Source organism: Maylandia zebra, linkage group LG14 (assembly GCF_041146795.1).
Source record: "Maylandia zebra isolate NMK-2024a linkage group LG14, Mzebra_GT3a, whole genome shotgun sequence".
NCBI classification, from domain to species: domain Eukaryota; kingdom Metazoa; phylum Chordata; class Actinopteri; order Cichliformes; family Cichlidae; genus Maylandia; species Maylandia zebra.
In genome coordinates, this window is record NC_135180.1 from 27,173,222 (window position 1) to 27,195,366 (window position 22,145).

Consider the following 22,145-nt stretch of genomic DNA (forward strand, 5'->3'; position numbering starts at 1 on the left):
GTGAGGTGCTGAAAGAAGCCCTGTGCTTACCCATAAGCCACAGAATAATACAACACCATAAAAATAAAGAGGTAAATACACACAAAATTTTTGGCAAGTGGAGAATTTCTGAGAATTACTTCCAGTTACAACAGTTACAACAGCGGTTATTATTTAACGTATGAGAGTATGAGTGGAGTCTCTGGGCGTAGAAAACTGTAAGGTGCAGCACTGATTGGTGTGCGTCCTAAGACGAGCTGCTTAAAGTTTGGAAACAGTGCGTAACCGTTGCTGAGAGGGGGCGGCACCGAGCAGTTCCAGCAGGTGAAAAAAGCGCCTACAGTTTACTGTGGGATCAGGACAAAAAGGAGCGACACACTTCAGCACAGACGTGCGGCAGAAGTAATCCCTCCATAAAGCGGACTCAGCACAGCAGCAGAGAAACAGACGGAAGTGGAACAGTTTGAATGTTTTCTTCTCTCCTGACATCCGTGGAGCGCAGGAGCGGGGGAGACGCCGGTGCGCTCCGCGATGTCAGCCGCTGTTAATGATAGGGATGGGAAGAGGAGAGGGTGCTTCGTTTGCAGACGTCGCCTCGCATGTTTGTGTAACGGACAATTAATTGTTACCTGAAGATAACTGGGCAGCACTTGTGGAAAGGGAAGTGCGAGGAGTGTTTTGGTGCCAGCTTTAGAAAAGCTGCTGGGAGCAGCCGGTGGATGTGGCACCATGGGGATAAAGACAAGACTCCAAGCCATGCTGATGTTATTGTGGATCATTCAAGGTAGGGTAATTAATCCACTCACGCTCCCTAAACCTCACAGCATGTCAGTGGCGACAAAACTATGTTTTTCTTCACTTTTATAAACATCTGAGAGCAAATAACCAACTTATCACTGATGGAAGAATTTGCTTTAATATTGAATTGTCAATGAATTAAGCAAAGAGTCAAACTCCATTGAATAAAATACTTTTTTAACTGAACATGCACGACCTCTATACACTTCTGCCTCGAAGCCGAGTGGGATTTAAAGGCGTTTATTCATTGCTCAGATTCAGACTTATTGGCAGTAACAAACAGCGAATAACCTGCTTCAGTCCTAATTACGCGTCTTGGAAAGCTGAAACCTCTTTCCCCCTCCTACCTTAAATTTTGAATTTAGAAGCAGGGACTTTTCATTAAATATGTAATTTATATCGCTGTGGCTGCAACTGCTTATGTGTGTGTGCGTGTGTGTGTGCGTGTGTGTGTGTGTGTGAGTGAGTGTGTGTGTTTTTATACCAGAGGTTCCCTTTTAAGCACACAGCAGAGTACTCCTCATTTTAAGAGGGCATAATGTTGTTGCATGGTTGAATGCTCAGAAATGAATTTCAAGGAACTCAAACGTTGCTGCCTTTTTTCTCCCCCCCCCCCATCGTTATTGTCCCCTGTGAGGTTAAAAATAACATAAAAGCTTGAGTCTACCTGAAGGAGCCGGATGTCATTTTTGAAAATTCTAGTCAGAGAAATCCCAGCTGTCAAATTAAGAAGGCTTACCTAAGAATACTGGTCATACAGGTTTAATGTCCTGCACAGTTTGGCCCCTGTTACTGCTTTGTGTGCATGCAGTTAATGCGCAAACGTTTAAATAAATCATAGATAGTGACTGACAGAGTGAAGCATTGTAAATAAAAATGTTAATGCTTTTTGAACAGCAATTTGATGCAGACAAGTTTAAATCATATTTAGCTTTTATCAGTTTGGACTGCAGTCATTTCATTTAGCTCTAAACCCTAGAGCCAAAACAAGCACAAACAAGCACAAACACACACACACACTCACACTCACACACACACACACACACACTGATGTGCTAAAATATTATTAATTTCCTTCTGTGAATACACACTCCAATACACCATCCAGGCTCTACTCCAAAACACCCTTTAGGTTTTTCTGACTTGGCCGATCTTATTCCTGTCAACCGTGCCGCTGCATCATTTCCTACCAGATGTTGGCTTTCTCCCAGTGTGGAAATCAGAGATTGTTACAGCTTGTCTCCTTTATGTCAGGATTTGTTTGGTTCAAACTGGGGGTTTTGACTTAAAAGCAGCATCAGGAAAGACAATACTGGAACTTTATATCAATCTTAACTTACATTCAATGCTGTAATCGCTTAATAAAAACATCAGTGTTGTTCTCAAGCAGTTAGAGGACACCTGAGTTCAAATCTGTGTGGGCTTCTGCATTGGAGCTACTGTAGCGTGACATTACGTCTGCCGCGCTTTGATTTGTGCAACTGCTTTTAATGGGATGAAATGAATGAATTCAGTTTGTGCCTCGCTGATGAGAGACTTCAACCGCTTCTTGTTCTGATGATCAAATAGCTTTTTGGATTTGATCGATGGATTCCTTTTTACGTCTTGGACAGCAGCTAAGCAGCCTGTCAAACCCGTCCTGCCTGTCAGGAAAACGTCTGCCCGTCCTGACTTTAGAAGAGCAGAGAAGACTCTGTTTGTACTGATGAAATGCAGCAGCTTTATTGGCCTTGCATGAGAAGACCCGTAGCTAATTGGTCACTAAACGCTTAAATAAATCTGTTAACCCTTTACAGCCGATCGGAGCGGGCACGCTCTGTTTTGCGTAACTATTTTTAAATCCCGGTAGCTCTGCAACCACTTAAGCTAGCACAATAATTTTTTTTGCATATGAAACTGGAGGAGTTGTACTTACATCTTATGCCATCAGCTTGTCCTCGGTCACAGTTTCCTTCCACATATAGCTTTGCAAAAACTGCATAAAAATCACTTGCAGCAACAAAAACATGATATTCCAGAAACACGCTTCGCCGATCCATCAGCTGTTTGTAACACTTCCTACGTCCATCAGCACGAACTATCACATGACCGCATGACCTGCCCGAAACCGGAAGTGACGTCGTTTTGCGGAAATGTAGTTTTTTACGATCGGGGCCTTATGAGCTTGTGTTTTACTTGTTATGTGTTTTAAAAAGTTATGTTTGAGTTTATGACTTTCTGTGTCGTTTCTGGGACTCATATTGCACTGCTGGAAATAGTTTATTTTGATGCATATGCTGTTATTTTGCAAATTTGCACTATAATATTTATTTTCGTTTTTCCTGCAGTATATAAAAATTGGTGTATTTCAAAAATAAAACTATGAAGACACTCAAAATAAATTTCCTGTGGTGGGAAACTAGTTTGTGTAACTTTTTTGTATTTACAGTTTTGAGGGATAAGCCTCTTAAATTTCTCTAACTAGAAATATATGTTAAAAAAACAAAAACGATTTTCAATTTTTTTGTAGTTTATTGCACTTTTTTGCAATTTATGTAACTACTATGCACCTAATGCAGACATATTATTAAAGTTTGGGCTATAATGGTTGTATTGATGTATAGCAACTTGAAATGCCCCCAAAAATGGCTCCACAGCATGTAAAAATATAATATAAGCTCTGGCGAACTTGGTTCTATGGTAGGTCTTAAAGGGTTAATATGCTTCCTTTGGGCACCCATTTTATTTTTGATGATTTGAGGCAGATTCTGAACAATCGTTTGTACCCATTAGCAGCAGTAAATCACATCTTGGTTGTACCATTCGGTGTATTCATGCAGAAATGCACTACTCTTGCCCATTAGATATTTCAGATTGGCCTGAGGACCGTGACAAGGTGACTTGACGTGGCACCATCGCTCCCTTCTAATTTGAATGTCTTTCTCTTTGGTTTTGCTATTAAAAGAAAGTCATGTCCTCAGCCGATTGTCTTCACTGACGTCTGGTTTATGTCGTTGGTGTAAGCTGATGATTGCGAGCCAGTTATATCCCTTTTCAGAGACTAACTCCCAGAGCTTAGCGTGATTCTGATTATGTATTGCATGATTAACTAAACAAGAAATGAGTCAGTTGTGGTCCAGCTTGGAACAAACAGCATTCCTGGCAAGGCTGCTGCATGAGTATTAACTGTCAGTGCAAAGATTTGGAAGCCCTCAGAGACCACCGCAGAATGGCAAAGAAGTGTCTCAGTCTTCTTGATGTCAAAGTCAAAGCATTTGTAGATATCAGGGTGTTTGTGTCACTCCCAGCAGGAAACTCATATGAAAGTGAAGACTTCAAGAACTGTTGAACTTATTCATTTAACATGTCAATTATCTTATGAACAAAACGCAGTCATGTTTGGTTCTTTTTAAGCAGTTCAGAAAGCCAAAGCATCACATACACATAAAATTGTTGTTGTCGGTTCATCATTGCAGGAAAAACGTAAGCCCAATATCCCCTCATAGTTTACCACACTGTAGAAGCAGGAAATAAACAATATGCAAGAATGGGACTGCATCAGGCATTAGTAGTCAGTACCACAATACCAGTCGAGTTACACAATTGTTGATGCCTAATTTGATACACAGATTGCCGAATGCGTGCAAATGATCTCAGACTAAGTTATAAACACAGACAGACTGCCAACTCTTTGGAGTCTGTGCCGATAGCACAATTCGCCTGCAGCGCTACTCTTTATAGTAAGACACTCAACTCAGCTGGTTGCATTTGGTTTTCCTAAATAAAGGCACGGTTGCTGAGTGTCTATGTCCTTTAGCAACATCACTATTGTGAAGGTTCCATTTAGATTCAGAATGGTAAGTAGTTACTGTGAATTTCTGTGTAAACAGCAGCAAATATGTGATTTCCCCCCCGATTTTTTACAGTTAGTTGCTGTATTATTATAAACAGATTGCCTGAAATTGCCAGCTTGACCCCATTCAGTCAGACTGTTGGTAGACATGATATGATAGCAGTCACTCTAAACACAACAACTGTGAGTTGCAGTCATCAAAGAAACCGTTTCAAAAGATTAAAAGTTCATACCACATGGTCACAATGATTTTGGTCGTGCTGCAGATCAAAATCATATTATTCAAGTAGAATCATTTTTATTGCCAGTACTGCTGAAATGTTTGTAAGGAAGGTTTGTCGTTCACAGCCCATGGCCACCATGTTGAAGGCCCACACTATCAAACAGGAAACGGGGGATTCCAAATTGTTTTATAAGGGGGGGGGGGGGGGGGGGGGGGGGATTTTGGAGTGTGCCAAAAACAGAGGGGAGATTAGCACTGTTTGCAGTAGTTTTCAAATCTCTTTTAAACATCGTGAGTAAATTTGATTTTGTCTTTCTGCTTAGAAACCCTATCAATGGAAAGCAATGGATACAACGTATTTCAAAAGGCTTTTACTTTGAAGATGAACAGTCTTCAGTTTGTGTTGCACTTTCCACAGTTTCGCTACAGCTGTGAGAGTGGCTGGACTGGACAGTGTTTGTAGACATGCAGTCAAACTATGTCAGCAGCAATATGCTAGCAACGAAAGAAATCACAAGGTTTTTGCCATCTGGTTGGGAAAGATGTTTTTCCCTAGTGACGGGTGGTTGCCAGCAGGTCACTGACCAGCCTGTAGGCCTGTGTGATTGGATTTTTAGCAATTATTTTTCCTTGCAACTGCCATCGAACTCCAGCAACCACTTGCAATCAGTCTGGCAGTACTAATTTTACCCTTAGAGCTGGTAGTTTTCACACGGTCAGATGGTCATAGATCAGTGTCCAGACATGTGCGACAGGCGCCTTATTCACTTTACTCTACATTGTCTTTACGATTGTTACACATTCAAAATGGCAGACAAGTTAATGCCATGTGGATAGTAGTCATGTGTCTGCAAAATCTCACTGCACCACAAAAGATCATTCCTGCCTCCGAGTGTGCTTCTTCCATCACAGACTCTTAGAAATACACTGTGTTCCAAAGAGATATGCTGAGCAATGGCATTTACTCCTTACCTCATTCATAATGTTGTTTAGCATTTAAAATGTTAGGAGAATTAAAAACTTGGTTTTCATTTGAAGGGGTCTTTAAATGTTGTGAGTTTCTTTTTTTAATAGGAAATTCTTTTTTTTCCAGGCTTTTTGCTGGAAACATTACATTTGAATGCTTTTGCAATCATGCCTCGTCGTCAGCTCCTCAGAAAACATCCTGATGCCGTGCATCTTCGGAGCCGCTTCATTGAACCAAATTGATCTTTTCTGGCACAAACTGGTAAATTGGCACCAGTTTCATGCACAGTTACATTTGTTAGGCTGACACATACCTTAGTGTGGGCGTTGGATGAGGAAGCCTAATTGACCAGAGTCCACTCTGTATAGCACAAACTCACAGAAAGACCCCTGCAGTGGGGAGAGACACTGATTGGAGGCAGAAGGAGCCAAAGCTACCTAAAGAATTCTCTCATGTAAAACTAGGTCAAATTAATTGGCTCACGCTTGCCAAACAATAAAGAGGACAGTGGTGAGCAGTGTTTTATGTTGCTGCACGCAACAGCTGCTGCATGTTGGACTTCATACCGACATGGATCTATCAAAACATCCAAGTTCCCTCTGTCGACAGTTGCAGTAGTGGAGGTTGACAGGTGTTGATTGGAGCTTTGCGTGCTGGATCACTGAGCTAATGTGACTTTGAGGCAGGTCATCAAAGCAGTCTGAATTTGCTTTGAGTTAACCATGATGGATGTGGAACTTTGAAAACACTGATGCGGAACAGATTTTTGCACCCGGTAACAGACCAGAAAGCCTCATCCTGGTGCAAAAATAGTTGTTTATATAATGCTTGCAGTGGTTTCTTACAGTTTGCTGGTTGTGTTTGCGCTGCTGTAATGAAACTAATGTCACATTTTAGCCATGCACATTTTAGCTGATGCACATGAAATAAGTAGCCCACATTTCCCCCACATCAGAAAGAAAAATATGGCACACAACGTTAACCATTATGCTCACAAACTAATCAGCATTTTGCTTGCTGAATGACTTGCTTTGATGTTTGGTACACTGACTGCATTAGTGATTTGCTATCCACAGCACACTCTTACAGTCCAGTAACGCTCAGCATTGTGCTGCTACGTTTTAGAACCTTTAAGGCAGTAACTTCAACATTGAAGAGTGGAATAATACCTACATTCAGGAGCTCAGTTTTCCATCTTTGACTTTAACAGATATTTATGAGCATTTTTTGTTTTTCAAATTAAGGCAACAAAGCAATAAAAAAATCTATGTATAGATCCCTTGAAAGTGAAAAGACTCAAACTAGGCCTGTGTAGAGGACGAAAATCTCATCTGGGTAATATAAGACATGAGCTTGGCTGATATTGGGGTTTTTAATTCCAATACCAATACCGATATTTGGTGATCAAAAAATCAGATATTCAAATATAGCGCCCAAAATATATATTTTTAATTTTACGCTATTGTTTGTTTCATTGTGTCGCAAAATAAACTGTTTACGGCAATATTTTTCATCGCAACACCCAGCTGAAAACAGTTCGTGCAAGTCGAGTTGCCTGAGATTCACAGAATTTACAGAAAATGTAAAAAATTTTTGATATATATCGTTGTCGGGATGATAAATGTCTTATACTGGGATATGAGATTTTGGTCATATCGCACAGCCCTATAGTTATAACTATAGGCCATCATGGAAACGCCTTATTACTATGGGGAACAGAGCTTTCAGTTGCTCTGCTCCCCGGCTCTGGAACTCTCTTCCTCCAGCCATAAGAAATATTGACTCCCTTTCCGTATTTAAGACACAGCTGTTTAAACTGGCTTATTCGCTTTAGTGCTGATTTTGTCAAGCTCTGTTTTGCAATTTTAACTTATTTTATATATTTTATGACTATTGTTCCTTTTATTAATTTTGTTCTTTGTAAGGTGACCTTGAGTTTCTGAAAGGTGCCCTCAAATAAAATGCATCATTATTATTAAAAGTAGCTGGGTGCCAGGTGGGTAACCCAAGTGGGCCCCAACCATCAGACCTGCTTCTACCCATCTGGGCCCCAGACTCATTTGTTGACTGGGCCTGATTTGGGGCCCATCCGGGTCCCATCATTAATCCATCTGGGCAAACACATTTGGGGCCACCATGGAAACTGAGGACAAAATTAGCTGGGTCCCAGGTGGGTAACCCAAGTGGGCCCCAACCATCAGACCTGCTTCTACCCATCTGGGCCCCACATATTTTTTTTGACTGGGCCTGATTTGGGGCTTATTCGGGACCCAGCATAAACCCATCTGGGGAAACACACTTTGGGCCACCATGGAAACTGAGGACAAAATTAGCTGGACCCCAGTTGGGTTTCCCAAGTAAGCCCCAAATATTAGCCCTGCTACTCCCTATTTGGGCCCCACATATGTGTGTTGACTGGGTATTTATTTACTTGCTCGTCCTCTGTGTGACTGTTCGCATTAGCTGGTAGTTTGTGGGATTTTAAACACGTTTCTGTCCATCTCGTGGGCAGATGATGGAACATCAGCACTCGTAACATAGCTGAAGGGTGTTTCTCCCATCTCTTTTCGAGACTGGCGTGTACAGTGCAGTTTTATAGTCCACATTAGACTTTATGTAACCATCCATACTACAGAGGTAACCCCTCATTTAGGAACAAGCGCCTTGATTTGTCTTTACTGATCCTTCTGTTATTCAGAGCTTCCTAGTTTTGTCTCACCTGTACTCACTGAGTTGATATTCACATGTGTGCCTGCATCCATGTGTTGCTGCATAAGATTGAGCACCGTCACCAAACGAGGAAAACATATTGCAGTAAACAGTGTATTTTGCAACACCATGAAATAAAGGATAGAGCATGAACGACAGAGATGAAAAGGTTTTCATTTCATCATCTTTTATATATTGTCATATTGCACAGCTCTAATTCACACAGAATATGTAAAGCACATTAAGATACCGGTTCTACGGCAACAGTAAACCTTTGCTTTGTAATAAGAGCGCATACACAGCAAGACCTTTTGTTTCTTTTGTGTCATTACTCGTGTCCGTGCCCGGAGAGGTCAGAGCTGTCTTTGCAGCATAAGGGAGTCCTAAAAAATATTAAGGAAGGGATGTTAATATTGTGTGTTTGTGTAGTTGTGTAGACAGTGAGGCAAAAAAGAAGCACAGAGAGATCTAGTGGTAAAGTTTTACAGGTGGGCTTGCCGTCCATGCTCCATTTTTAAGAGACTAATGATGTTTCCACTGGTGACCAGTCCGGTTCACCCACCAGGGGAGATGAGACTTGCAGGACTCATTTCAGTCTCACCCCTTTGCCAATTATATCGTCACTTTGCTCTTTGGTCTCACCTCAGATGCGTCACAGCTTCTGAATCACAGTTCTGCAGAGTAAAAAATATCCAAATGAGGTGCATTGCGTTTGTTCTAGCCGTTGGTCTCCCTGCAGATCGTTGGCCATAAATGATGTATCTTGGAGGAGTGTGTCATTTACACCCCAGGCGTAGGCGAAGGTCGTGATGATTCAGACCAGGTGCACCCTGGGTAAACAACACACACCAATGAGGTATATTTTCTCTTTAAATAAGACTTTTGCTCCGAGTGTGAACACATGCACAACACAAAGCTATTATGCATTGTGTGCTGTGACATTTGATTTGAAAAGGGCCGTTTATGTTGAGGTCTGAGACAAAGCAAGCCATTAATGCTACTGTTCATAGCTTGAGAAAGCTGCCTTAAGCTACTGGAATTAATTTCCGGGCAGTTTCTGCAATTCAACACAAACACTGAAAGGATTTTGAAATGTTATTGTTTGTATCTTCTTTTAACCATTTGAACATAAAAAAAAAACCTTTTTAACTTCTTCAGCATTTTAAAATCTTTGCTTTTATTAAAAGATTGATTTTTTTTTATCTTTAAAACCGCTCGTTTGTTAAGAAATGATACCTTTTTTTCTCTTGACTTGGTAGTGGAGGTAGGAAATGGCCTGTCTGATGGCAGGAGATGAGTTTTGCACTAAGATGCTTGAAGATTATAGTCCGGTTTGACTATCATAGTAAAGCAAAATTAAACTGGATGTTTTTGGTGTCGGTAATACATTAATTTTAAAATTGTGGTGACAGCCCTGTAAAGCTGCTGTGTGGTCCGTGTGAAAGCAGCAGGGTTTTTGTCTGAGGAGAGCGTCCTTTGTGCCTTTTCTGTTGTTGCTCGATCGTCTCGGCAGATGGAGGGGAAGTTCGTTGTGGCCAGATTAACGCTGTCATCTGGTTTGAGGTGTAACCTGGCATTGCACCCTACGGGCGTGGCTATGTGAGGCTAAAGAAGGTTCCAGAGGTCAATCCCACCATAGCGAGGCAACTCACAGGCTGCTGTTATTCCGCCTTACAAATTAAACCTGCATTACGCTGCGCCTCTGTAATGTTACGCTTGTTCATGTAATGCGTTCTTGAAGGAAAGCGTTCCTCTTTTTCACTGAAAAGTGTGATGTTTAGTGTGTGTGGGATTTTGTAGCATCACCGTAAAGTTAAACATATGTGGTTTAGTGTGAAAATGAAGTGCACTGTATAACAGAAACATGTGTAACCCTGAGCGGGCTCCCTTCTAGCAGCACAGGGCTGGCAGAGTTGAGCCTTAATCCCAGTGATCGTAGTCATCATTTTAGTAACACAACAAAATTTAACAGACCTTTATACAACAGAAGTCAGATAGGTGCATTAAGTGTGTTTTAAACTCTTGGAGGTTTTTAACATTACACAGCAGCTGACAGTGTGCTGCTCCTGTGACAATCATGCATGCGGGATATGCCCATGGTACTCCAATATTCTCTTATTACTTATTTGCAAAGTTCAGGGTTATCAAAGTTAAAGCAGAAATTACGTATAAAAAGGAGACGTGTCAGTCAGAGAGTCATGAGTAAAAACCTATAGAAGTCTGTCTGTGTGTAGATTTTGGGCAGCAAGCTCCGTGCTGTGGCTCCAAGTTTGTATTTTTTTAAAATATGTCACACACTCTGACCTGAACAGCCTGCTGGTTTGTTCGCTGAACCATCTGAGCAGTCTGTCACCTTCCAATATTGAAAATCACTGACAAGATAAATCGCTGCCCGACGATGTGCCTGCATGTGTCAATCACAGATGTTCCCTGCACTGCGAACAGCTGTGAGCATGATAGAGTGCAGTTACATACTACAGATAACAGACAGTCACACACATACACAGCAGAAGTCAAAGTGATGTTAACAGAGAACATATCATATGCAGAAAGCGCTCTAGAGTTTTGTTTACACCACAGAGGAAGACAGTTAACCTATTCAACCACATGAAAACGCACCACTAACTGGAGTATCATGATCATCAAGCAGTGGTTGGTCATGGGAATTATCAAACGTTAGCTCTAACATCTACAAAGTGAGGCTGTGCAGCAAGTCTGCAAATCCGTCTGGCTCACAAAGACACTGGAATCACCAATGAAGGTGCATCCCATCTGGCATTGCATTACAAGTGTCCAATAAACAGTAAAAGTAATAAAGACTTATGGAAACTTGTCAATTTATTGGATAAACATGTGTTATCCCCTAACAGTGGTGTCTATTCTTGTGCTGTGTGCATACACTGGAGAGGAAATAGAGAGGGATCCCACAGCTGCCGAGTACTTTGCTTTGAGTTTTATTCATATCCGTCATGCAGGTACAATTAATGTAATAAAAGGACTTTTAGGGGATGCATTTATCTGCAAAAAATGCTAAAATATACAGTAATGAAGAAGAGTGTAAAAATAAAAGCAATATCGTGTGTATTTTATTTTTCGAAAAGTTTTGGTCAAATATTTTATTTATATTTTTCAGAAGAATCCTCAGAAATAATTGTTAACTCGGTATTTATTAAAGTGGTTATGATCATCCTTTTAGCCATAATCACGCACCGATAGAGCAGCTTCCTGTTCATATTATATAGTGATTGGCCTGTGGTTCCAGAATCCTCTTTTTACTTTAAATATTAAGTGGTGGGCAGCTGATTTGAATCTTAAATCATCCTGTTAGTTTCCACTTTGCACTGAGGCTCCTTGCCTCACTTCCAAAGCTCAAATGTTCACCAACTATTGGATTGTTAACCCTCTAACAAGGAACGTGAGCGGGGTTAATCCGTTGTGAGACAGGTTAGTTTTACCCTGTTGTTGCAATAGTATTCCTACTTAGTACAGCAGGAAGTGTGGGTTCTTTATGATTTTTACCAGAAATCGTCAGCCTTATATTACTGCAAAGAAAACAAAAACAAATTAACACAAAATAAACTAACAACCTAAAAATACTCATTTGAAAAATATCAGCATAAACAAAATGTTTTAGTTTTAAGATCATGGTCCTTGACCTGCTCTCTGTGTATGTTAGAGTAAATCCTCGTAAAACAGGCGTTGTTGTTTCCATAAATCCTCACTTTGCTTTCTAGCCCTCAAGTGTTTAGTGCAGCTCTAACATCAATTTAGGTTGTGGATAAAATTTTCACTGTGTTTTGTGCTTCCAGGGATGGTGAAGCAATTGCCATTAGAATTAGTACCTCAGGCTGGTTATGCTCAAAATAGGAACAACCTAGCAAGCAGAATATAAAGCCAAACAGTAGATTATAATCTCAGTGATCTGTCAAACCCTAGAATAATTGGCTCTTTGGGATGACTGAGAATTGAAGTCAGAGGCAGCGTAATGACTTTACTTGAAGTAACACTCCTGTCTATAAGCCTCGCTAGGTTTCATTAGTGTGATCAGGAAGGTTTGATAAGAGGGATTTCTCCTCGGCACCATCAGGAGGGCCTGTAAGACTGACCAGAAGAGATTCCTTATTACAGCATCACATACGTAATCTTTATTCTGCTCCAGGGGAAAAAACACTGCTTGTTAATTTTCACCGTTAGTGAGGAGCAGATCTGCAGTGCACTTATTTCTGTTGTCGACATTTAGCTCAAATGAAAAAGGATTTGCATTCAGCGTCAAACTGCTGCAGTTAATAGAAGTTCAGTGAATTGAAACGTTACTTTGCTTGGACTTCCCTCCCAGTTAAGGCTGTTGTTAGTGAGTCTAGGTCAAGATTCAAGGGAATAGATTCTCCTCAGTAGGAAAAGTATTTTAATTGAACCCCCCCCCTCCCTTTTTTTTTTTTTTTTTGTAAATGTCAGCCATGTTCACAGCAGCCATATCAGTATTAATTTCTGAGTCAATTATCTGCTGTTGTTCAGTGGATGGTGCTTGGTGCGTTCTGTGGGACTATCTGCAGACACACAGTGTTTCAGCTCTTTTACTAATGATTTGTGCCACAGCTCTGCTGCTTATTCATTGATAAAGAATGCAGAGTAAGGAGCTTTTGATGGTTGATACGTCAGTACGGTATGTAACCCAGTCAGTAAACTACTCATATACCATTATGTAAGGTCAAATAATGTTATATGGGTGTTTCAGGACAACATACGTAACAAGAAGAATGTACTAGACTACTACTACATCATTGCACACAACTGAATCATTCCCTTTTTGCGAGCCGTCAATGCACAAATAACCTATCCTAATTTGTAGGGGTGCAACGATATTCGTATCGATATTGAACCGTTCGATACAGTGCTTTCGGTTCGGTACGCGTATGTATCGAACAATACAACATTTGTAATTTATTTTATCAACTTTCCTTCTGACGATGCTGTCTGTGTGGAGCGCTCAGTGAATCTGCGTTCGACTACTCCGCCTAGGCTGCACTGTCGAGCCAGATCCACTGTGCGCTCCACACAGACAGCATCGTCAGAAGGAAGAGCGCAGGGCACCTCCCCCACCCTCATTCAGATCTGGCGTTTGGAATTATTTTGGTTTTCATGTGACGTATGACCCTGAAGGTAAGCAAGTCATGGACTAAAGTAAAACAGTATGTTGGATGTACCATGCAATGCTCAATTACATGGGTGGGAACTAGTGTGTTAGCGCAGTTAGCTCGTTAACTGTTGGCGTCTAGCCCCATGCACGGGGCGATCGGCGGTAGCTCGTTAACGGAGATTTGCCATGTTGTGGTGTTAAGGTCATTTCAACAGATTAACCTGAAAGCACTAGTGGGAACACAACGAATATGACTGCACATTTACGCCGACATCATCCTAGTGCAAAGACAAAAACAACAAGCATGCTACTAACTTTAGCCGAGTCATTTAGACAGCTGTTAGCACATGATTCTCCTTATGCTGCTGAGAATATAGCCCAGAAGAAGCGGATAGTATAGCTTTTATTTTGGAAAGAGCCATTTCTCTGTAATAAACTCTCTTTTCCAAAGTTGAGTGATTCCTCAATCAGATACAGGGCTCGCAATATCGCTAGCCTGACGTCCTGGAGCTAGCGATTTTTTCAGTCGGGCTACCAAAATCTATCTCTGCCCTGCCCATCGGGCTATTGTAAGAAGGAAAATATATGTCAATGCTTTTGCATTCTTTCAGAAATGTAGCTGGGTAATTATGTCATTGGCATCGGTGAGCCACTGTCAATATGTGACATATTGAAGTCGCGTTTGAATTTGCGCTTGTTTTTTTGCTTTCACTTTGCAATCGTGTGAACTGTGTATAGAGAGCGACAGCACTGATCTGTGAGTGATGATAATTTGTGCACCAATTCCTCTGACATCGTCTTATTAATCGTTAGCTTACTATGCAAACATGACAAGTGAAATCTCCCGCAGCTTAAACATGTGAGAGGTTGATCGCGCAGAGAATCGCTGAGCTTATGTGAGTCCGTGTGTAAAAGCAGCAGGATTTATATTTGACTACTATGACCTGGATGACTGAGAACCTTCACAGACAGATATATATTTCAGTTCTGCTGAGCCAAATAAGACAGGTCAGGGTGAAGAAGTGACAGCCAAAGAAAAGCTTACCACAAAACGGAGAAGTTATGACAAATCAGACTATAAGGCAAAAAGAAAGTGCAGCTTTATGGTTTCATGGACAAAAGAATTTCTGTGGCTGCAATATGACGAGCTAAATAACCAGGGCTGCACATAAGTGGTCCGCAGGTGCGCATTCGCTGTCAAAATAAAAAACACGCACAAGGGTTAGGGTTAAATTTAAAAACTGTACTTTTGAGTTAAAATATATATTTATAATTTTAATAAATGACAAATTAAAAAGGCATGAACATTTTTTTTGTATCGAAAAAATATCGAACCGTGACACCAAAGTATCGAACCGAACCGAACCGTGAATTTTGTGTATCGTTGCACCCCTACTAATTTGATATGTGCAAGATATGCACTTTTTTCCAGAAGCCTTCTTTCAGTAGTGTTTATTAGCTTATAAAGAGAACAGGAGGTTTCTTTCAACATGTCTGACGGTTGCCTCAAAGCTCTGAAGCACTGCCAGCTGTCCCTAGAGGCTAAGCCATCACACAATGGCTTTTGTGTCCCCAGGTTGTTCTGTTTGAACTGTAGTCTCACACTGAACATCTTTTACAGAAAACTTCAGGACAGCACCTCACATGTACCCCTGATGTATTCCAATATGCGTCTCTTTAAGATCATATTGAGTCACATTTACCCTGAAGTGGCTCCTGAAAGCCCACTGAAGTTAAATCGGCTGCTTTGAGGCTTAACTTTATGCCGACACAGCTTTAATGATTAAGATTTTGCATTTATTGCCTAATGAGAATTTTTCAGTTAAAAGAAGTTTGGAACTAGAACATTCTAAATTACTAATAAAAACATTTCAGTTCAGTATCAGCTTTGTAGCTGTTCTGAAATAGTCATGCAACTGTGAAACGTAGGATAATATCAAGCGGGCCTAAAATTACACTAGCCTAAAAACATGACCTGCTCTGTTTAGCTCTCTCCTGTGACTCTGTCAGCAAAGTGGCAGCAGGGAGTCATGCATTAAATTACATATATTAGAATCTATAGAGTCTAACCTGTATAGATTTTTTTCAGAGGGGGAATTTACTCATTTCTATTTCAAGCCCAGGGGTTGGTTGGTCTTCTAAATTGATCTGGCGAACACAGCTGCTTCTAAGAAGCCTGCTCCAACCTGATAAGCCCAGTAACCATGGCACCTTTACCGGCATAGCTTAGACATCAAATATGCTTCATTTCAGATGGGAAGGTGAAGTCATGAACCTCCTCAGGTATCAAGTCTGCCCCCAGAAAGGCAGAAATGATTCTGACACCTGTGAGACACAGGAGAAATTTTTCAGCCCCGAGAACTGCCCTCCAGTGTGTTCAGTAGCTGCAGCTGCAGAACAGAAACAACCACATTCGCTGTCCATTCGTAGTCTTTTTGACTGGTTTTGAATCTCCATTAAGAGAAGTACAAGATAAATATAATCTATCCTTTGATCTCTTTAAAAGAGCACGCTGCGTTACAAAGCTCTTACAGTGACTAGTGACATTTTCAAACCAACCAGATCCATTCACACCAAAACAACCCAGGAGCTGAACTGAGTAATTTTGAATGAGTACGCTGGTAGCCTTCAGCAGTCCAGAAGAAAATCTCCATCAAATAAAATGAAATAATAGCAGTGGTTAGAGCCTGACCTTAATAACCCAATAAACTATCAAGTGTGTGCAGGGTGTAAATAGACATAGGTGGGATTTCATCATAGGCAAACAGAAAGTGACAATATTTGTTTCATAGACATTTCAGGCACTGTTTAATTATTTATTGGTGAACATACACACAAGCAGGCTCATTGAATCCAAAAACTCTTATAGAGGTGTGCAGGTTCAGTTTGATGTGCATTTACAACTTCCTGCCTTCATCTGTGTGTTGACCCGCTCTGCTGGAAGGATTAATCGTTTCAGCCATAGTAAAGGGAAAATCATCTCTAACTATACTCGCCCCATGTACTGAGGGATCGATTCCACTCCAGCCCATGTGCTACACGTCTTTTCCCTGCGCTCTCTTTGACTGCCTTGAATGTTCAGCAGTCACTTCATTTTTCAAGCAGACATGTTTCGTGACTTGCTTTATGTAAGCGCTGCTTAAATGTTTGGACAAAGACATCTGATCATATGATCTGAAGTTATTCTGAAATAACAAGATACTTGGTAGGTTGATAAAAGGTGAAACCAATCCTTAGTACAAAATATCAATAAATTAACCTACAGTGACACCACCACCTCTGTGGTTTAAGCAAGTTGAAAGAAATATTAAAAACTAAAGTTCAGACTCCTCTGTAGTCCTGTCCCCTTAGTCTGTTGCACAGTATCAAATAATTTATAATAATGAAACATATTAAAATTTCAGTTTTATTTGTGGTTGTATGTCCACATTTTAGAAAATTAAGCTTGCTTAATTGCCTATGAAAAGCTCATTTTTACTTTTCTTAGGCCTCACATGTGCTCTTTGTTATGAGGTTGTGTGTGTGTTTGTCTTAGAGTTTTTAAGATTTCTGCAGCATTAGAGTAATCCAGTGATTATAGACAGTACTTCTGCTGCTACACTGCAAAAAGTGACTGCGAACAGTTGGGTCGGAAAACTTCATTTTCTAAATTGTAAACAAATACACCATAAAACAGCATTTATGCTGCTCCTAAAGTGCATCACAGAGGGTGTAGCGTCACCGTTTTTCGAAAGTGACCAATCAGACTGGGCCCTTTCTTTCATTGGGCTCTGCCCCCCAAACTTTTAAAAGCTGATTGATTCGAGCGAGCAGAATTCATCTCTAGGAGTGGGTTTTGATTATCGATTTATCGATTAAAATCGATTCTAGCTTGGATAACGTGATATCGATTCATTAAAATCCTGAATCGATTTTTTTAATATAAATTTACTTTACGCCAGAATCTCAGTTACAGCTAAAACAGTAAATGAGAGCAGGTACACGGATTCTGCACAAAGACGTAAACACAAAATGCGGATCAGAATCAGTGAGCTGTCGCCTTTCTCACCCGACGGCACGGACAGCTCACAGCTCGCTGATTCCGATGTTTCGGCGGGTCCGCGCTTTGTGTTTACGCCCTTTTTGCGCTGATTCTGAAGCTGCAGGTTTTTATCTCTCTCCAAACTATTTAACTGAACCAGCAGCAAAAGAAGATCCAAGCTACGCTTCACATAAACATCGTCTTGAATTCCCTCTTACTTTCGCTGTTTTGCTTCCACCATGATAAAATCCCACTTCATGCACAGCTCTCTCTCGCTCTCTCTCTCTCTCTCTCTCTCAGTGTACTTCAAGAACAGTTTCCCGTCTAAAAATCTGTTTTCTGCATTAGTCGCTTGCTTGTTAAGCACAAGTCTACAGTTGTTTACAGCGCTGTCGGACGCTGTTGTTTTTCCTTTTACTTACTTCCGAAAAGAAGTAAGTAAAACATAAGGCAAAGCCAGTGGAGAGCCACGAGTCACGTCCCCTCAGGTCTGGGTGGGAATTAATTGCAGTCTCTTTCTGAACAATTTCATACAGGCAACCTTTGATAAAAGTGAATCGGAATCGAATCGATTCTAGAAATCAGTGATGACACCCAGCCCTATTCATCTCAGAGAGCAGAGCTGCGTGGCTGTTTTGTGCACTTTGCTGCTGAGTTCTGCGTGCGGAGGTTGTTGAACTTAAATTTAATTGCATGAGTGGCAATGAATACCAACAACTGTGAAATTTAATTATTTCCTCATGATTATGTTCTATCTTGTGCACAGTTTTTGGCATGAACATAATAATGCTATAGTTGAGATTTCCTTGCCTTATAAGCACTTACTTATAAAAACTGCTTATTGCTGACATACCATTAGACCTGAACACATTTTTACTATGATAACCCCAAAACTCTCTTGTAAACTGTTTTGTAAATATAGCTGTCGTGACTTTTATTGTACTTACAGCTTGTTGAAAATAAGCCTTCAAACTAAAGAAGATAAAAGGTTATTTTCCGCATCTGTTTTTAGCTTTTTGGCTTTGTGCTATTAGAGCGGCGTCACCTTGAAACGCACACCCTCTTTTTGTATCATTTAAAGATGACTGAAAACAAAGCAGGGATTAACAGCTCCTTTTAAGAGCTTGTGAGAATAATTGTGAGCCGCTACAAATAATTTCCTCACAGAGATGCATTTATATTCTATGTTCAGGCAAAAAAAAGCAATTTATTAGCTCTAAAATAACACTGCTCTGTTTTCACACAGCCTTGACTCATATGCAATTTGTGATAAATCAATGGTGCCAGCCGAAACATTTCCTGGTTTTGTGGCATTTACGGCTTTATTTCATTATTCATCTATTCCTCCCCGCACTGAAAAGTGACTAATTACCCAAAAGACGAACAAAATACGGACAGAGGTCCTGCTGGAGTTTTCTTTGAAATCTTCTAGTGGAGATGACCGCCGTGCATTTTGATCTTCTAATCAGCGCACTTGTACATCTTCACTGCCTCCAAATGAGAACATTAGTGTGACGGCTGCAGTCACAGAAGTAGAGCTACAGCATTAAAGGACATTCAGCTTTCAAAGCGTTTCTATATTGAAGACATGGAACTTAAAAAGAAAGTTGTGGAACGTAACATTTTGTAGTTAAACTTTATTATCATTTTGTTCACTTATTGTCATATAAACTGCGACAGATCAACATGGAAACCCACTGGATGACTTCTGCTATGGGGGAAGACAGTCAATATATCTGCTGGGTCAAGAGTTCATCATTATTTACTGACTCAGATATATATATATATATATATATATATATATATATATATATATATATATATTAGGGGTGCAACGATACACAAAATTCACGATTCGGTTCGATACTTTGGTGTCACGGTTCGATATTTTTTCGATACAAAAAAATGTTCATGCATTTTTAATTTGTCATTTATTAAAATTATAAATATATATTTTAACTCAAAAGTACAGTTTTTAAATTTAACCCTAACCCTTGTGCGTGTTTTTTATTTTGACAGCGAATGCGCACCTGCGGACCACTTATGTGCAGCCCTGGTTATTTAGCTCATCATATTGCAGCCACAGAAATTCTTTTGTCCATGAAACCATAAAGCTGCACTTTCTTTTTGCCTTATAGTCTGATTTATCATAACTTCTCCGTTTTGTGGTAAGCTTTTCTTTGGCTGTCACTTCTTCACCCTGACCTGTCTTATTTGGCTCAGCAGAACTGAAATGCTTTTACACACGCACTCACATAAGCTCAGCGATTCTCTGCGCGATCAACCTCTCACATGTTTAAGCTTGCTGCGGGAGATTTCACTTGTCATGTTTTTTAGATTAGATAGAACTTTATTAATCCCTCGGGTGGGTTCCTCTGGGAAATTCGATTTGCATAGTTTGCATAGTAAGCTAACGATTAATAAGACGATGTCAGAGGAATTGGTGCACAAATTATCATCACTCACAGATCAGTGCTGTCGCTCTCTATACACAGTTCGCACGATTGCAAAGTGAAAGCAAAAAAACAAGCGCAAATTCAAACGCGACTTCAATATGTCACATATTGACAGTGGCTCACCGATGCCAATGACATAATTACCCAGCTACATTTCTGAAAGAATGCAAAAGCATTGACATATATTTTTCCTTCTTACAATAGCCCGACGGGCAGGGCAGAGATAGATTTTGGTAGCCCGACTGAAAAAATCGCTAGCTCCGGGACGTCGATACACATGCGTACCGAACCGAAAGCACTGTATCGAACGGTTCAATATCGATACAAATATCGTTGCACCCCTAATATATATATATATATATATATATATATATATATATATATATATATATATATATATATATATTAAAATGTAATAAAAGGCTAAATAATTTGTTACATTCTCAGCCTAGGGATAACCTAGACATATAATGCTCTAAGCAAGGAAGGGTCAGCAACACAAGACTAACGAAAAAAAAGGTCCTAGTGTTCCCTGCTGTTCTCTAATCGAAAACAAAAGGTAAACAAAAGACAGTACACTAACCTATGCTCCAATCCAACAAAGAAGAGGAAAAAGGTTACATCAGAACAGGCTTCTAACTCTTTATTACCTGCTGCAGCTCTCAATACATACAGTGGATAATTATTCACAATTTCTAATTACTAAACTATTTACAATGATACAAGGAGTACAAATGAAATCACACTATTCATTAAGGACTCTCAGTCACACCTCACGTTCATTCAAAATCATCATGCATTCCCTTCTTTTGCTTTCCATCCGTCCGTTTTCTTAACCCCTTACCCAAATAAGGATCGTGATGGAAATCAGAAATAAACAGGCTCCAAGGTGTATTTTTATATTATTTAGTCAAGACAGAATAAGGTCTGTGAGTGTCTGATGATCTGATGACAAAGAAATGGAAACTCTTAACCTTTAAAACATGCTTATCACATTTACTGCATGTCTGCAGTTCATCAGTGATAAAAATAGGTCTAGTAAAGGATACCACAGAAGCTATAAATCAGATTCTTCTCCCTAAAAGCTCACACAGAATTTGCAGCTGTGAAAAAGGTTTAGCTGCAAATGTTACGGTTACACAAACAACAAAGAAGACTGCTACATATAAGCAAATTACACGTGTAGACCATTCTACAATGATGATGCTGGAGAGGCATTAGAATAGAATAGAATAGAATTCAACTTTATTGTCATTGCACATGTCACAAGTACAAGGAAACAAAATGCAGTTTGCATCCATCCAGAAAGTGCTTTAGCCATAATATAGATATATTACAGAAATGGGTCTGTTATAGGTATGAGGGTACAAAATATGGGTCTATTATGGGTATGTTGCAATGTGCACGGTATGAAGGTATGTTATGAATATGCTATAAGTATGTACAGGCTGTAGTGAGTGTACAAGCTATGTACAGGATATAAATTTGAAAACTATACAGAAATATGAACTATGCAAGCTATAAACAGTTGTAAACAGTTGTAGAATTATGATTATCATATTGTACAGAATGATTCTTTATACAGAATTATACAGTAGTGCAGTTAAGATAAGTGAAATATGTGAATAATTTCTGAGTAACTTTGTACTTTCTTCAGAGATAATATGCATGTACCTTCCCATACCATAGTCAGTAACTAAAACCCAAGTTAGCAGTGGCGACCGCTTGGAAAAAAAAGAAGCAGTCGAAAGTACCTTAGTTATCTCTTAGAGAAGCTAATGTGAAGAATGCAGCTACATAGTTAGCTAATGTATTTATTGAAGTTTGTTAAACCTCTGTTTTTGTTGTTTTTATTTTCAGCAGAACAAAATTACGTTGTAAAAAAAGTTAGAAGTGAAGTTGTGTGACAGCATCATTTTCTCAGAAAAACATTGTTGATGAGTTTATGGTCTCAGTCTCTAGTTTTCAGTCATATTAAATATGTTTTTAAAAATCTAGCATTAGGGGGGCTTAGTTTGTAATT

At 39.9% G+C, this 22,145-nt stretch overlaps 1 protein-coding gene across 2 annotated transcripts in view; it reads left to right on the forward strand.

Moving 5' to 3' along the window:
- The first annotated feature begins 324 nt into the window (after positions 1–324).
- Positions 325–22,145, forward strand: part of esamb (endothelial cell adhesion molecule b) — a 60,253-nt gene continuing 38,432 nt past the window's right edge. Inside the window, exon 1 of one of the 2 annotated variants that reach the window (XM_004558120.3) lies at positions 325–763. In XM_004558120.3, coding sequence (XP_004558177.1) covers positions 709–763 — 55 coding nt within the window. In that variant the 5' untranslated portion in view covers positions 325–708. The remainder of the gene's footprint in view (positions 764–22,145) is intronic. The other variant, XM_004558121.3, reaches the window with a different exon arrangement.